At 36.8% G+C, this 18,980-nt stretch overlaps 1 protein-coding gene across 1 annotated transcript in view; it reads left to right on the plus strand.

The window, feature by feature from the left end:
* The window catches only part of SPTA1 (spectrin alpha, erythrocytic 1), a 116,179-nt gene that overhangs the window by 45,118 nt on the left and 52,081 nt on the right, over nucleotides 1-18,980 (plus strand). Inside the window, 5 exon segments of the mRNA XM_007481672.3 lie at nucleotides 7,762-7,943; nucleotides 8,853-8,952; nucleotides 9,046-9,243; nucleotides 10,219-10,362; nucleotides 12,711-12,814. Of these exon segments, the coding sequence (XP_007481734.2) occupies nucleotides 7,762-7,943; nucleotides 8,853-8,952; nucleotides 9,046-9,243; nucleotides 10,219-10,362; nucleotides 12,711-12,814 (728 nt within the window).

Genomic DNA, 18,980 nt, shown 5'->3' on the forward strand with positions numbered 1-18,980 from the left:
TCCAAATCAAAACTCTTGTCTGACAATAAATATCCTGTCCTAGTTTATTTCCCTTGATATTCTTGATCTTTTGTTCTTCCAACTGAACTTTGTTGTAATTTTTTCTAATTCTATAAAAATGTTTTTGATAGTTTGATAGGTATGGCTCTTGTTTTCTATAAAAACAATTCATAGCTACTCTAGCAATGTAATTATGCTTATTTCTCCATGTTCCCATAAGCATTTAATTTGATCACTTTAACCCATCTAGTTTTCAGTTAAGCAAGCCTATATTTAGCTAGATTGGTTCTTTGGCAGCAAACATAGTCTGTTTCCAGGCCCATACTCTTTCCAAACCAAGTCTTTTCAGCTTGGTCATATCCAGTGGAACTTTTGTTCCAATGCCACAATCCATCCAGAATGTAAGATTACTCTATAGTATGTTGGGTGTTAAAGTAAAATTTTTGCAGAATATTTATGTTCTCTAAACCATTGTTGTTCCATCAGAAAGTGTTGGATTATGTGTATGCTCAGGCTTAGATCTACTACTAACCTCATGCAGGTGTTTGGGGATTCTACAGAAATCTATTATATTTAACTTATCTAAGATTCTATTGATCTTCTTAACTACTTATTATTTGGTTAGATTTATCTAGTCCTGAAAGGGGAGGATTAAAGTTCCCTACTATTGTTATTTTGTTATCTATTTCCATCTGCATCTCATTTAGTTTTTCCTTCAAAAATCTGGATGCTATAACACTTGTTGCATACAAGTCCAATACCGATAATGTTTAATTATCCATAGTTCCCCCCAACATAATAGTTACCCTCTTGATCCTTTCCAGTTATATCCATTTTAGCCTCAACTCTGTCAGAGATTATGGATGTTACACATACCTTTTCTGAATAAGCTGAGGCATAGTATATTCTACTCCATCCCCTCACCTTTAGTCTATATGTGTGTCTCATTTCCAGTGTGTTTTTTGTATATGAAACATTGTCAGGTCCTGGTTTTTTATCCTTTCTGTTATCCATTTTCTTTCCATGACTGAATTAATTGTATTAAATTGAATGTCATAATCACCAGCTGTGCATTTTCATCTACTCTGTTTTTCCTTATCATTTGACTCCCTCTTCCTTTCCACTGTATCCCTCCTCATATGTCCAATCTCTTTTCACACCCCTTATCCCAAATCCTCCCTTAACCTCTCCCCTTGCCCTTCTAATAATAAATTGGTCTACCTTTTCAAAGATCCCTCCCTTGTCCCTTCCCCCTTACCTTTTAATTTTTGTTCTATTCACCTTTTCAAAAACCCCTTCCTTATCCCCACAACCATGATCTCCTATTTCTTGATATGACTTTGATTCTAAAAAATCCTCTCCAACTTGTCCTAAATGTCTCTCCCTATCCCCTCACTGTACCCCCTTACTTCTTGATATGTACTACTCTCCCCAGGTCCTCCTTTTCCCCTTCCCCAACTTCCCTCCTATTTCTCTGTACATTAAGAAAAAATTTACTCTTTTAGTTTGTGTATATTGTTCTCTCTTTATCCCATGTCTAATGAAAATAGTGTTCTAAAACTAACAGCCCTCCACCCTCTCCTCCCCTTCTCCATAATAGTTCCTCCACTCATTTATCCCCTACATGCAATAGCTATTCTATCATACCTCCTCCTAATTTATTCCCATATCATTTCGGCTCATTCTTTTACATTCACCTTGACCTCAAGTCTACCATCTATACATGCCCCTTCAAAATATCCAAGCAATGATGCCATTTCCAGAGGCCAGATATGAAATTTTTCCATCTAAGAATCAAGCAGCTTGACCTTTTGAGTTGAGTTAAGTTATGATTATCCTTTGATTGTCTTTTATGTTTCTTAATAGGTCACACTTTCTGCTGATTTCTGGGTTTTTCCTCAGGAATAGTTGAAAATTATTTGGTTCATTTAATATCCATTTTTTATCTTTTATAATTCTGCTTATCTATGCTGGATATATTATTCTTGATTGGAAGCCCAGTTCTTTTGCTTTACAAAATGCTTTGTTCTATATCCTGAGTTCTTTTAATGTTCTCCTTGCTAAGTCTCATGTTATTCTGACTATAACTCCAGAGTATTCAAATTGTTTTTTTTTTCACCTTGTTGATTGTAGTATTTTCTCCTTAACTTTGGAGCTACAGCACTTAGCAATGATGCATTTTCATCTTTGAATCTATTTGAGGTAGTGATCAGTGGGTTCTTTCCATTTCTATTTTGCCCTCTAATTCTAGAATTTCTGGTCAGTTTTTCTAGATGATTTCTTGGAGCATGGTGTCTAAACTTTTCTTTTGATTAAAAGTTTCTGGAAGTCCAACTATTTTTATATTTCCTGTCCTTGATCTGTTTTTTCCAGGTTAGTTGTTTGTGTGATAAGTTGTTTCATATTCTTTTCTATTATTTCATTCTTTTGGTTTTGCTTTATTATTTCTTATTGTCTCAGGAAATCGTGAGCTTCCCCTTGTGCAGATCTAGTTCTCAATACATTATTTTCTTCTGAGAGTTTCTGGATCTGTTTTTCCATTTTAGTAATCTTTTATTCCTTCCTTGATTTTCTTGCATTGGTCTTATTAAAAAACAACAACAACAACAATAACAACAGGAAAAAAAAACCTTTCTCATTTGGTTTTTGAGGTCTTTTAAAACACCTTCCAAAAAGTCTTTTTGAGCTTGTGGCCATTTATTATATTTCTTTCCTATTTTTGAAGTACAAAGAACAACACTGTGTCCTCCAAATTTTAGCTTAGGTCTTTTTTGACCCCATAATAGCTATCAATTACTAGGTTCTTTCTCCTTTGATTGATTATTTAAATTCTATAAAATTTTAAAAATTTTAGTGGTCAGGCCAAATAGATTTAATTATTGACTTTGCTGGACTCCTAGGGTTGCTATTGTGCCAGGGTATCCTGAGGTTTCAGGATTTTTTTCTGTTTGTTTTTACCTGAGTCCTATTTAGTTATTCCAATTTTTATAGCCCAGGGTCTGATGTTGTCCCAAGTCTTCCACTTAAGTTCCAATTCATGATTGACTTCAGGAGTCCAACCAGAGTTTGTGGGCAGTCCTGCTATGCTACTGCAAACATGGACTCCACTCTCCTAGGAATGATCACAGCTGACAGGTTCCCAATCCCTCAGCAACCAAACACTGGTTTCTGCTCCTTCTTCACTCCTCCTCACTAATTACTGCAGCCAGGAACAGGACAGGTCTCCAGTCCATATTTCTGAGGCTTCCAAAGGCCCTCCTTATGACCCTTGAACTCTTGCTCTCAGGGTCTGGCACCCACAGACTCTACAGTTTCTACTCCTTAAATACCTAGCTGTGAGCAAGTGGAAGTGAGGCAGCAGCAGACACAGCTGCTCCCAGGACATTTCACCTTAGGAGTCCAGTGGTCTCCTGGGGATGCAAGTTTCAGTATTCATTAGCTAAAGTGCTATTGCCAATACTGCCCCAGGCGTTATCTTGTTGATTCCATTCTGTTTGCTTTATTCCTGCCCCCAGGGCCTACAGTGCTAGAGTTTAGGCCAAGGAAGCCAGAAAACTTCCTAGTTTTCCCAGGCTGTTTGTTCAGCTTCACTCCTGACTTGTCCTTTTTTGCTGCTTTTAGCTTTGATTCTGTGAAATTATTTTTGGTTGTTTGTGGGAGGGTATTAGGAAGATGAGAAAGTTTCACATCCTACTCCACCATCTTCCCACAATGCATATGAAGATGGATAGAATCTTAAACACCAAACATAATATGATATATTTGATTTTGGAGTTAATATAGATTGGATTTTTTTTCATTATTTCATTTTTATTTTTTTTTAATTTGGTCAATTTCAAACATTATTCCTTGGTTACAAAAATCATATTCTATTCTTCCCTCCCCTCTTCCTGCCGTCCCCAGAGAAAACAAGCAATTCCACTGGGTATTACATGTGTCCTTGATCAGAACCTATTTCCATGCTGTTGGTGTTTTCACTAGGATGTTCATTTAGACTCTACATCACCAATCATATCCCCCTCGACCCATGTAATAAAGCATTTGTTTTCCTTTGGTGTTTTTACTCCCACAGTTTTTCCTCTGAATGTGGATAGTGTTCTTTCTCATAGATCCCTCTGGGTTGTTCATGGTCACTGCATTGCCACTAATGGAGAAGTCCATTACATTCAATTGTACCACAGTGTGTCAGTCTCTGTGTACAATCTTCTGGTTCTGCTCCTCTCACTCTGCATCACTTCCTGAAGGTTGTTCCAGTTCCCATGGAATTCCTCCACTTTATTATTCCTTTTAGCACAATAGTATTCCATCACCAACAGATACCACAATTTGTTCAGCCATTCCCCAATTGGAGGGCATACCCTCATTTTCCAAATTTTTGCCACCACAAAGAGCATAGCTATGACTATTTTGTACATGTTTTTTTTTCCCTTATTATCTCTTTGGGGTACAAACCCAGCAGTGCTATGGCTGGATCAAAGGGCAGACAGTCTTTTATTGCCCTTTGGGCATAGTTCCAAATTGCTCTCCAGAATGGTTGGATCAATTCACAACTCCACCAGCAATGAATTAATGTCCCAAATTTCCCAATCCCCTCCAACATTCATTACTTTCCATAGCTGTCATGTTAGCCAATCTGCTAGGTGATACCTCAGAGTTGTTTTAATTTGCATCTCTCTGATTATAAGAGATTTAGAACACTTTTTCATGTGCTTATTAATACTTTTGATTTCTTTGACTGAAAAGTGCCTATTTATGTCCCTAGCCCATTTATCAATTGGAGAATGGCTTGATTTTTTTGTACAATTGATTTAGCACTTTGTAAATTTGAGTAATTAGATCTTTGTCAGAAGTTTTTGTTATCAAGATTGTTTCCCAATTTATTACTTCCCCTCTAATTTTGGTTACATTGGTTTTGTTTGTACAAAAACCTTTTAATTTGATGTGATCAAAATTATTTATTTTACATTTTGTGACTTTTTCTAAGTCTTGCTTGGTTTTAAAATCTTTCCTTTCCCAAGGGATTGGATTTTAATGAAGAAATGGATGGTATTTTCAAAAGTGATTTAGGACCATCACTTTGTCAACTGCATGAAGGATTGGAATGGAGAGAAACATGATGAAAGGAGACCAGTTAGTAGGCCAGTGCAATAATCAAGACATGGGCTAATTAGGACCAGGGTGATGGTTGAATGAGTAGAAAGAAGGGGGTGAATATGAGAGATTCAGTAAGGTCAGAAATGAGAGAGAGTGAGAAGTCATGAGATAGAGAGCCTCACTGACTGAGATGATAATAGTTCTCTTGACATTAATGGGAAATTTGAGGAGATAGGAGGGAGAGGAAAAATGAATTTTGTTTTGTACATGCTTAGTTTGAGATATGTATTGGACATCCACTTTAAGATATCTAAGAGGCAGTGAGGGATATGAGACTATTATAGCTCGGGAAAGATTTTAAGTCTAGATACATAATTCTTGGCATTGTCTTCGCAGGTATGATAATTGGACCCATGGGAGCAAATAACATCAAAATATGAGCTAGGATAGAGTAGAGGGCCTAGGGCAAAGCCTTTGGTGGGGATACCCATGATTGGTAGGTATGATATGGATCAAAATCTACTAAAGGAGATGGAGGAGATGAGGTCCGACAAGTAGGAGAACTAGGAAGTAGCAATGACATGAAAACCTAAAGAAGAAGAAAGGGAGAAGGTGACCAATAGTTTCAAAGACTGCTGAGGTCAAGAAGGATCAGGTTTGAGAAAAAACAGAGATCTGAAAAGTAAGTGATCACTGGTAAACTTGGAAAGATATTTCTATTTAGTGGTGAAAGAGGAAGCCAGATTGCAGAGTGTTTAGAAAAGAATGCAAGGAAAGAAAGTGAAGATGCCTACCATAAATGCCTTTGGTGCTATATGTACTTTATCTTAAAATTCAGCTTTTCAGTAGTGCTAATAGTGCTTATTTCTACTTCACATATGAAGTAACTGAAGTTCAGAAAAGTTAAGTCACTTGTCCAAGGTTATATAAATAGCTGGAAGTAGATTCAGGTCTTCTGAATGTAAAGCAGTCATGGAGAAATCACTTTATCTCTCTTTAAAATGGAGATAATGATCATTATTAAGAATATTAAGAATTACAAGGGGGCTTCTCCACCCTTACACAGATGATCATATCTTCTCCAACATCCCCATCTAGTGGTTGTCAGTCTTTGAATGTATACTTCTAGCAATGGGGAATTCACTTCTGCCTTCACCAAAGCAGCTCATTCCATTTTTGGAAAGTTCTAATTGTTAGAAAACATTTTCCTTAGGTTGAACTTAAATATTCCTTCTTATAACTGCCTTGACTTGTCCTAGTTCAGTTCACCAGCACCAAGCAAAGCACGTCTAAGCCATATCCTACATGAGTCTTTCACATATTTGAAGAAAGCTGTCATTTCTCCCCTAAATCTCTTCTCAAAGAAATAGAGGGTGGAGGAAAAATACAGCTGATCAATACATTTAGAAAGATTAAAAACATTTGCAATGTATAATATCCATGAACTCCCCCTCCAAGAAGGGGTAGATTGAAGGTGTAGAAGGAATCTTGGTAACTAATCCAACTGGAACCTAGCCAAGAATCCCTTATATACTCTTCCAATAATTAATTATTCAGCTTTTATTTGAATACCTGCAGTGAGGTGCAATACACTGCTTACTCCCTAAGGCAGCTGATATAACTTTTAGACAGTTCTAATGGTAACATTGCTGAAATATTCCTTCTATATTACACCCTTTCCTCTTTCCTCCAAACACTGGGGAAAATAAGGCAATCTAAACCATCTTCCACAGGACAGCCCTCTGAACCACTAGATTCCCTCAAACTCCCTAAATATTTATTTCTTTATCTTTAGAATTCTATTCTTGAATACACCCTGTCCTTTCCAGACCAACTTCCTCTGCAAAACATTAGTCTATTGGACCTTACCTTTCCTTTCTCTAGACTCTTTCAATTTGCTTTCTTCAAATCTAGAGTATATTCCATCTCATAACCTCCTTTACCATCATAAATTCTGTGAAATCATGGATGCTTGCTGCTACCAAATTTCCAGCTGTTTCTACCTTGGGAACTCTGAACTGAAGTTGTTGGTCAGAACCAAGTCCAGAATAACAGTTCCCTTTGTTGCTTACCTAAACTTCTGAATGATGTAATTAATTATTACTGCAAGTCAGATTTTTCAGAACTTGGTTTTTGGGGGGAGGGGAGAGACCAAACCAGAGATCGAGTGAGGGGAGAGAGACAGACAGACAGACAGACAGACAGTGACAGAGACAGAGAGAAACAAAGAGTCTTATAAAATAAGGATAATAATAGCACCTACCTCATAGGGTTGTTGTGAAGATCAAATGGGATGTTTTGATCAGATATTTGTAAAGGGTGTTGTAAACCTTAAAGCACATATAAATTCTAATAATGATTATTCATCCTATAGAGAGAGAATATTTGTGAATATACTTTGAACATTATGTGCTATTAAGCATAAAATATTATTATTGCTATTTTGTCAAAGCTGAGAATGACTGATTTTTTCGTTCTGAACTTATTGACGTTTCTCGTAGAAAGCCTAATAATTTGAGGGTTGTGTTTTAAATATGTATAGCTGGATGACTGTGTTCACATGAGCACCTGAGCTGGACCTGGCTATGAAGCTAGATGCATGTTATTGTAGGGCATGATTGCCCAGACTAGTGGCCTTTGATGAAAAGGGCTCTGGCATTTCACCAGGTGACTACTTTGGGAGAGACAGCAGAGAGGCTCATTGAGACTCACCCAGATGCCACTGAGGACCTGCGCAGGCAACAGGTTGAGCTTGACGGGGCCTGGGATAATTTGCTTCGGCGCACAGAAGAAAGAAAGGATGACCTGAGCGAGGCGCAGAAGCTCTATTTGTTCCTCAATCAGGCCAGGTGAGAGGCAGAGCAACATCTCAGGTGGGTGACCATTATGCAGGGGTGGAAGGAAAATTGTTCCCATCGGGGCACTTCTCTGTCCTGGGACATTGGTGAGATCTGAAGGCATTGCCACTCCTTAGAAAGGGAACCAAACATAAATAAATGCCAGGATACTTGTCAAAGTCACAAGTGGTTAGACTCAGAAGAAAGAACCTACAAGTAGAAAGGAGTAGGTCACTTTCCCTCTCTCAGACTCTCAGCTGTCTTATGAGATAGCCTCTGAGGAGCCTTCCAATTTTAAATCTGTGTTCCTAGGATCTTATAAAACGATTGGACTGAGCACTCCCTACTCCATAAAATCATGAATATCATTATGTCTATTTTACATATCAAGGAAGTGAAGCCCAGAAAGTCAAGAAGCTTGCTGTGAAGTTCATGAGTAAAATCTAGATCCTTTAGCTCCAAATTTCATGCCCTTTTCACAACATTCCCAATCTAGCAAACTGAATTGCTATGAGGAAAATTACTTCAGGATCTTAAAAGAACTATTAAAATATGTGATGTTATGACTAGATGAAATATAAGGTGGGTGGGAAATAGGCTTACAGTTAGCTTCTAAAGATCTTATGGTCCTTCCTCAGTCCTTCTTCGCCCCCCTACAGCATTTGACACTGTTGACCACCTGGACACTGACTCCTTTTTAGGTTTTCATCAGTCCACTTCTTTGTTCTTTTCCTAATTGCTTATCACTAATTTTCTCCCACTTCAGTCTCCTTTGTTAGATCATTATTTACTATATGCTTCCTAACTCTAGAGATATCCCACCAAGGCTCTAATCCCTCTTCTCTCTTCACCCATTTATATCAAGAATTGAGAGGAATCTCCCCATTTTACCTTAATGATTACAAATGTCTATTTCCTCAGGGAAATATTGTCGTGGATCAATAGCATTCGTGGCCCTGTGTCATCAGTGGAATTGGCTGAGGACCTCACAGGAACTGAAATCTTACTTGAAAGACATCAGGTAGGGCCATATCCATTTTCCTTCAAGAGAGCTGTCCTGCTTCTGACTGCTCTCATCTTCCAATGTAAATGGTTTCTTCCTCCCAACTGGCAGGAACACCATGATGAGATGAAGGCTGAAGCTCCTACATTCCAGGCCCTAGAAGACTTTGGTATCGACCTTCTAAGCAGTGGCCACCGGGCTGGCCCTGAGATAGAAGGGAAGTTGCAATTGGTGAGACTTGAAAGAGATGATTTGGAGAAATCTTGGGAGCGGCGAAAGAAGATGCTTGATCAATGTCTGGATTTCCAGGTACAGCCAAATTCTATTCCCAGAGTACTGGGAACTGGATCTGGGCTTTGATCTATGACATGTATATAATCTTTGTTTGCTGTGAGATCTTCCTAGAATACTAGCTTTCCTATGCTGTTTGCAAAGATTCACCTCTTATCTATCTCTTTTTTTGAGTTGATGATTTCCTGAATCATCGATTGATTCTCCCCTCCTAAAATTATAGAAAAAAGAGCCAAACAAGAAGGAGATTGGAATTGGATATAGAGTGGGTTGGTTGTATAATTGAGCATGTTGAATTATATATTTCCAGCTGCATTCCAAAGTCAAGGAAGGAAGGAAAGAAGAAAGGAAGAGAGGAATGGAGGAATGGAAGCAAAAAAGGATTTAAGTTCTTACTATGTGCCAGGCTATGTGCTAAGTGCTGGGAATTCAAATAAAAACACAAAAAGAAAATTTTTGTCCTCAAGGAACTTATATTCTATTGGGGGAAGATAATCTATGAAAGGGAACTGAAAAATATGGTGCAAGGAAGTGGTGGAGAGGGGGAAAAGTCAAAATTCAGAAGTCAGAAATAGAAAGGACTGAAAGATAGCCTAGAACCTTCCAAAAATGGTATAGGAACTCTAATAGAAACTCATCAATGAGAGGAGACAAGCCTTACAAGGGTATGTTCCAAGTTGAAAAACTGTGGGGTTGGAAAGATGTTCTAAGACAAGGAGATCCCAGACACTGAGGGAGGCTCCAGGAGAGAAGGAGGAGAGGAGGATAGTGAAGGGGAATGACAGAAATAAGCCTTTAAAGATAGCCGGTCTGTGAAGAGCTTTAAATACTAGAATGAGAAGTTTGTTTCCTCCAGTGTTAATCCTAGTTCTTCATGCAGCACATTAGGAACTGGCATGTTTACTTCTGAATGTAGTGTCTCTCCTGTCATTGATGGAGAAAAGATTGTGTTACAGAAATCTTAACAGATATTTTTTCCCCGAATCCCCACAGCTGTTCCAAGGAGATTGTGAGCAAGCAGAGAGCTGGATGGTGGCCCGAGAGAGTTCTCTGAGGACAGATGACAAAAGCTCACTGAGTAGTCTGGAGGCCTTGATGAAGAAGCGTGATGATTTAGATAAGGCAATCAATGCCCAGGTATACAGATCAAGCTGTGCCTCTGATGTCCTGACCCACTATATGCCAGGCTATGACTGGATGAAAGATTAGCCAAGAGTACTGGGATTGGGAAGCTGGAGTGAGACCAGAGTATTTCTCCTTAACAATCTATTTAACTGCCAGGACCAAAGAAATGCAAAATCAGGAGCAGCTAGATTCACATTCATGATGGAGAGAAGAGAGATGACTAGAAGTAGAATCAGACAACTGATTTTCAAATCCTAGTAAATACTCAGTCATCTTGCTCAAAGGACTCAAACCCTTTGAACTTTGAGGTATTCAGTAAAATTAGGGGGTTAAATTGACTTCTCTCTTAATTCCTTTTTAGCTCTAAATCTTATGATCCTCTCTGAACCTGTTTCCCTTTCTGTAAATGAGGAAACTATTACTTGTACTACTTATTTCTCTACTTTGTTGTGGGGAAATATTAACATTAATATTCTATAAATATTAAAGAAGAAAGGAAGGAAGGAAACGAATATTTGTTAAGGGCCTACTATGTGCCAGGCACTGTACTAAATATCTTACAAACATCTCATTTGATTTATACAACTCTAGGAGGTAAGTGCTCTTATAATCTCCATTTTAAAGTTGAGGAAACTGAGATGGGCACAGATTAAATGACTTGCCCAGGGTCATATAACTGGTAAGTATCCTAAATCAGATTTAAACTCAATTCTTCCTAAATCCAGGCCCAGAGCTCTAACCAACTAGATGCCTCTCATAAAAGACACAGGGATGAATAATATCCATACTTGTTTGATATAAAGTATTCAGGGATTTCATTGAGGCTTGAATGTGGGAGGCAAGGTTCCTCTTGAATTAAAGGATACATTTTCCAGACTCCCTAGTTAGGCAGGTATTTGCCAATTGAGATCTATGTTCTGAAGATTAGGGTTTGGACTATAGCCAAGTTAGAATAGATTTCAAGCATTCTTAAAATTATGCAGCTGCTCTAAGTTTTTTTGTATTTCTGAAGCATAAAGTTATATATAGAGAGAGATACAGTTTAAGCAAACCCTTAGTTAAGGAAACAAAACCCAAAAACACAATGAATCTATCATTCATCAGTATTGGCATGTTATAATCTGTATATTATATATGCCATATATATGCTTTAGTTATCTATAATATATGTATATTAAATACCTGTGTGTTTTATATATCTATATATTATATATATTATGTATATGCTCTATATATACACACTTATTTAAAAATTGTGATGTCCCTAGAGATCATATTTTATATGTCTATATATGTAAAATGAATGATCTGATTGTCTCAGAATTTTGTGGGAAATTGGAGTATATACATATATGTATATATACGACATGTATGTGAACAAATAAATGTGTATATCCATATATGAATATTCCAATTTCCCAAAGGAATTAATTCTTAGATAATCATTCATATTATAAAAGGAATTACCCTAGAATTCTAGGATTCCATAAAATCACAAGCTCCTCTGGTATATTTTAAATATGATCATTTTTTAAAAAAATGATTTACATACATCTCTTTAAGAATGCACACAGGGTACAGATTTATAGATTGTTGCTTGTAAATTTTTCATGTTATTCAGCACAAATCATGACTGCCAACTGTGTAAGAGAGTTATTAAATGGTCTGCAAATGGAAGGGGAGAAATGCTTTTTGAAAACTGGACTAGATCCAGATGGGACAGGGCAAAAACAAATGAAGGAGAAAGAAAAGCTCTTATGTGGAGTAAGGCTATCTTAATCCCCCCAATGCATTCAGAAAATGAATGAATTAATGAAAAACAATAATAAAGGATTTCTGAGTGATAAGTTCTGTGCAAACAAAAATAAATACATAAGAAAATGTGAAATATAATACAAAAAGAACAGTTAGATGGTCCCTGCCCTCAAGGAACATACATTCTAATAGGAAATACAACATAAATAGAAAATTCAGAGGCAAGATTGTTGGCAAGGCTCAGCGTTCCCTCAGCATCATGAACAGAAAGATAGAAAGGACTTCTTCCCCTTTCCCAAGATACAAATAAGCAGTAGTCTAGAAAGGGGATCTTGTATGAGTTTCAAACTAAAGGCTTGGGGGAGTAGCAGAATTTTTTAGAGCATGGTTGGATCTTTAAAGTAATTTCCTCTCAATAGCATTGTGACTATAGTACTTGATTCCTGTTTACAGTACTTGATGAGGAAACTAAGTCTTAGAAATATAAAAAATGACCAGTTACTTGACTACTAGTGATCATAGCTGGGATTTTATCCTGGTTTCTGACTCCCAACTAGGTGTTCTTTCTCCTACACCATGTCACCTCTCACTTTTTCTTTGTCCAGGAAGAAAAGATAAATTCACTGAAAAGTTTTGCAGAGCGGCTCATAGATGATGACCACTATGCCAAGAAAGAAATTGCTGACCGGCTTCAGAGAGTGTTGGACAGGTCAGGCATCAAGAAGTATTTCATTCTATGATTTGCAATTATTGGTGGTAAACAGCTTCAGTCTCAGAAATTGTTTGCTAGGTGGGGCCAGATGGACAGCCAGTTAACCAATAAGCATTTATTAAGCATATATTTTGTGCCAAGTATTGTGCTGGAGATTTAAAAAAAAAAGAAAGAAAAAAGAATCTCTTCCCTCCAGAGCTTTCTTTGGGGAAACAATTAACAATTCTTACTTGGTTATTAATCCATAGTAGACCCTAGAATAACTCATTACCCTAACTATGAAAGACTCTACAAAATAACAGTCCTTAGAATATTTTTATCTGAAACAAAAACAGTTCAGATGCAGGGCATATGTTGGGGGGAACATTCATCTACAGGTTGTTCAGGCATAAATAGCAGTCTGGGAAAAGAAACAATTTTATTTTTGCCCTCATGAGGATTTAGGAGAATAGACTGAGGTGGGTATGGGGGAAAATTAGCTTAAAAAATTGCATTTTGTGATGGTCAAGGCCTCTCTTAAGCTTCAATGTAAGATACAGGGATAGGTGATGAGAAGAAGTATGTGTTTTGACTCTCTCTGGATATAGGCATCTTGTGGTAAAGCCCCTTTCACCTTCTACTCGTTAACATCTCAACATTCACTTTTCATAGAAAAATTAGCTTTAAAGTGGGAAGAGATTTCAAAGAATCTACTTTCACCCCTCATTTTATTGAAAAAAGAAATTGAGACCCAACGAAGATGAATGACTTACCCAAGAAGTATCACAAAAGTATACATGAGTCTTATATGCATGTTAAGTCCAGATCATTTTTGGAGAGAGTGTCAGAGAACCTATAAATCAAAATATGAGTCAGGGAAACAGAATCAGGAAACACTGTATAGCAGCCTGCAAATAGCCGTGTATATGTATGTGTGTGTGTATGTGTGTGTGTGAATATGGCACCAGATAGAGCATCCTAAAATTGCATCCAACTGCCTATATGAAACAATATCCCTAGAATTTGAGACCATCTTGGGCATCAGTGATTCTGAGAATTCAATTCTATGTGAATTTCCTGAATTCTTATTCTGCATCATGCAGTTCGCTTAAATTGGGAGGATATAAAAAAATGTTACATTGTCCTTTCCTTCAAATGCCATGTAATCTTATAGGCAGAATGAGGCACAAATGTGAGGAGCTAGAAAATGAAGAGAAATGGGAAGTGCAAAATAATCTATAAAGAGAGCATGCAGATGTACTGTGCAAAAGATTCTGAGTGCAAAGACCTGGGTTTGAATTATCTCTTTGGACCTCTGTTTCCTTTAAAATGAAGAAACTGGAATAAACGAACCAACTCTCAGGTCCTTTCTAGCTCAAAATCCCTGTCTCTAAGGTCTTCCAAGAGGGAGAGGATACTTTTGGCTAAGGACTTGCAGTTGGAAAGTCTGAGAGAGATGGGAATTCCAAGATTATTACAGAAGATTTTAAATGAGATATGCAAAATAGGGGACTAACTCTGGAATATTAGTAGAACAAAGATATAAGTTTGGGGAATGAACTATCACTAGCATCACTGTCATTTTCATTACCAGTTAAGTCTTTAATAAATGCCAAATCACACACGATGTTGGTCTTGCATATGAGATCTTCCACAAATAGCCAATAAAATTTTATTAAGTGCTTAATGTGTGTAGACACTTTTGCTAGATACTGGGGCATGATGTATTGATTAAACTAATACTTGTATAGAATGAGGTTCACAAATACAGTCTCTTCATTTGGTGGGGTTTATTGAAAGTCTCATTTTTTTTTAAATTGCTCATAGGATTATAATTAGAAGGGCAATATGGAGATCACTTAGATCTAACACCAGGACTTGCACTTCGAAGATATTCAATAATGTTTGTTAAATAAATAAGTTCATAATTAGTTGTTTGAATAAATTGCTGTAGTCTTAACTTCTGATATAAATCAGGATTTCCTTTTATAACATCTTTTAAAAATTATAATCTTGCCATTATAATGAACAGTTGTATTAAATCTATATAGGAAGAATATTAAGACCAATATTTCAATAAAATTAATTTAAAATCCCAGGGTTAAGAACACTTGAGAGTGAAACATAAAAGCCATTGGGTTGAATTGTTATCCTGGACAAAGAATGATGGTAAAAAGACCATGACTTGCTCATAGCATGCCACTTTAGAACTTTTATTAAGGCAACTTGGATAATATAGACACACACATGATACCAGGAAATCTCCTTTAAGAAAACAGTTTCTGACACTTTGGGTAAACATGGTGGCACTCTAGATGGAGGACTCTTCTCCTCACCACCTACTCTACACCAGACTACCTCAAGAAGTCAAAAAAAATCATATAAACTAAGGGACTTTACATTAGGGCACAACATTGAAGGTATGTGGGATTTGGGCATTTCCACACCATAAGGGGGGTGAAAAAGCTTCCACCAAATTGTGAGCTGATCCACCCTCCACTACCCCACCTAAGGAGCCAAAGTCAGAGCCAGCATGAGCTAGAATCAGTGAGTGAGTGAGGGGCACCTCTGGAGCCAGTGAGGGGCAACTCTGGGTACTTGGCAGCTGACTGAGATCACCGAGGATCTATCCCTGAAATCAGTTAGACCTGAGGCCCCAGCAGGCTATGGAGTGCAGACTGTGGGTGCCAACAGAGAGATAGCACAGAGAGGGAGAAGCAAAGATCAGAAGCTGCAGAGACCTGAGAGCTGGCCTTAGATAAAATCCTTGCTCCTTAGCTCCATACACAGAAAGCCTGCCAATCTCACTCAGATTTCTAACTGGAAAGGGAAGGAAAAACAACCAGAGTAATGGCAAACAGTGCCCAGGAACAACAACTTCCCAACACCAAGAAAAACAAGAAGAAGGGGTTGACCCTGGATATTTTTTACAGAGGAAAACCCCAGGCTTCAGAGGAAATAGAAGAGGAAATACAAATAAATGCACCAAAACCTTCCCCCCAAAATGGAAATTGTCCACAAACTCTGGAAGAATTTAAATTGGTGCTTATCAAAAAGATGAAAGCCTTCTGGCAAGGAAAGTGGGAAATAGTTCAAAAAGAAAATAACAGTTTAAAGGACAAGAACTCCTAATTGTAGAAACAGTTGGAAGCCACAAAAAGCAGGATAGACCAAACCAAAAAGGAAACCAGTCCTTAAAGACCAGAATTAGGCAATTGGAAGTGAATGATCTTGCAAACCAGCATGAATTAATAAAGCAAAGTCAAAAGACTGACAAAATAGAAGAAAACATAAAATATCTCACAGAAAAGATGATGGATCAGGAAAACAGAGCATGAAGAGCCAATTTGAGAATCATTGGTCTGCCTGAAAACCCAGAAATAAACAGAAATCTTGACATCACACTACAAGAAATCATCCAAGAAAACTGCCCTGATGTTCTTGAACAAGGGGGAAAAATAGACATTGAAAGAGTTCATAGAACACCCTCTACACTAAATCCTCAAAAGACAACTCCAAGAAATGTAATTGTCAAATTCCAAAGCTTTCAAGCTAAGGAGAAAATTTTACAATAAGCCAAAAAGAGACAATTCAGATATCAAGGAATACCTATCAGGATTACACAAGATCTGGCAGCTTCCACACTAAAGGACCACAAGGTTTGTAAATATGACATTCAGAAAGGCAAGAGAATTGGGTCTTCAACCAAGAATCACCTATTCATCAAAATTGACTATATACTTCCAGGTGAAAGTATGGGCATTCAACAAAATAGAAGATTTATAAGTATTTGTAAAGAAAAGACCAGAATTAAGTGGAAAGTTTGATATCCAAACACAAAGATCAAGAGAAACATAAAAAGGTAAATAAGAGAGAAAAGGGGAAATTTTTTTTATTCAAACTTTCTTCTTTAAGGACTTCAATAAGATAAATTATTTATATTAGTATATGAGTATATGAGGAAAATGTTATTTGTAACTCAAAAATTATATTCACTGTTATAGTAAATAGAGGAATCATTCATAGGAAGAGATTGGGGTAATAAGTGTTATAAGATGATGTGCAAAAAAGAAAAGAAAAAGGGAGGAGAGAATCTAGGATGGAGCCAAGAGATACTTGAAGAAATAAAATAAATAAGATAATCTTTATCACACAAAGATGCACATGGGAAGGGGAGGGGAAGGATATTCTTATAAGAAGGAGAGGAAGAGAGTGCTAATAGGTAATACTTAAACCTTACTCTCAGTGCAATCAATTCTGAGAGGGAAGAATATCTAGATCCATTTGGGGTATTGAATTCTATCTTAACCTACAGGGAAAGTAAGAAGGGAAAACTAAGGGGGAGTGGGGGGGGGAGGGAGTAGAAAAAGGGAGGGAAAGACAGGGGGAGGGAACTTAACAGGTCCTGAAAAATAAGAACAGAACAAAAAGGGTGGGGGCAGAAAGGGAAGCTTATTAAGGGCAGGGATTAGGGGGGCTGATTAAAAGCAAACCACTGGTTTAAAAGGATATAGCAAGAGAAGAAAGGATAGAACTAGGAGAGGCTATCAAAATGCTAGGGAATTTACAAGTGACAATCATAACTTTGAATGTGAATGGGATGGGATGAAATCCCCCATATAATGAAAACAAGTAGAGTGGATTAGAAATCAAAATCCTACCATATGTTGTCTGCAAGCAACACACTTGAGGCGGGTAGATACTCACAAGATTAAAATTAAAGGTTGGAGCCAAACCTATTGGGCCTCAACTGAGAGAAAGAAGGCAGGAGTTGCAATCATGATATCTGACATAGCCAAAGTAAAAATAGATCTGATTAAAAGTGATAGGGAAGGTAACTACATCCTGATAAAAGGCAGTATAGACAATGAGGAAATATCAGTAATCAACAAATATGCACCAAATTGTATAGCATCCAAATTTCTAAAGGAGAAACGAGTGGAGTTGAAGGAGGAAATAGATAGTAAAACTATAATAGTGGGAGACCTGAACTTACCACTATCAAATTTAGATAAATCAAATTTAAAAAAAATAAATAAGAAAGAGGTAAGAGAGGTGAATAAAATCTTTGAAAAAATTGAGTTACTAGATATATGGAGAAAAATAAATAGGGACAAAAAGGATTACACCTTCTTTTTAGCAGCACATGGTAAATTCACAAAAATTGACCATATGCTAGGTCATAAAAACATGGCAAACAAATGCAGAAAAGCAGAAATAATAAATGCAACCTTTTCAGATCAAAATGCAATAAAAATAATAATCAGTAAGGGTACATAGAGAGGCAAATAAAAAAATTAATTGGAAATTTAATAATATTATCCTCCAAAATCAGTTAGAGAACAAATCATAGAAACAATTAATAATTTCATTGAGGCAAATGACAAATGCAAGAAATACTTTCCAACCTTATGGGATGCAGCCAAAGCAGTACTCAGGGGAAAATTTATATCCTTGAGTTAATATATTAACAAATGAGGAAGGGCAAAGGTCAATACATTGGACATGCAAATCAAAAAACTTGAAAGCTAACAAATCAAAAATCCCCAGATGAAAACTAAATTAGAGATTCTAAAAATTAAGGGAGAAATTAATAAAATTAAAAGTGAAAGAACTATTGAACTAAGACTAGAAGTTGGTATTTTGAAAAAACAAACAAACAAAATAGACAAAGTACTGGTCAATCTAATAAATCAAAAAGGAAAGAAGAAAACCAAATTGACAGTATCCAAGATGAAAAGGGAGACTTCATCTCCAATGAAGAGGAAATTAAGGCAATCATTAAAGACTATTTTGCCCAATTATATGGCAACAAATATGGCAATCTACGTGATATGAATGAATATTTACAAAAATATAAATTGCCTAGATTAACAGAAGAAGAAATAGAATTCTTAAATAATCCCATATCAGAAAAAGAAATTGAACAAGCCATCAAAGACCTCCCTAAGAAAAAATCACCAGGGTCTGATGGATTCACAAGTGAATTCTAACAAACATTCAAAGAACAACTAATCCAAATATTATACAAACTATTTGACAGAGTAAGCAAAGAGAGAGTTCTACCAAATTCCTTTTATGACACAAATATGGTACTGATTCCAAAGCCAGAAAGGTCAAAAACAGAGAAAGAAAATGATAGACCAATCTCCTTAATGAACATAGATGCAATAATCTTAAATAG

This window comes from Monodelphis domestica, chromosome 2 (assembly GCF_027887165.1).
Source record: "Monodelphis domestica isolate mMonDom1 chromosome 2, mMonDom1.pri, whole genome shotgun sequence".
Classification (NCBI taxonomy): Eukaryota; Metazoa; Chordata; class Mammalia; order Didelphimorphia; family Didelphidae; genus Monodelphis; species Monodelphis domestica.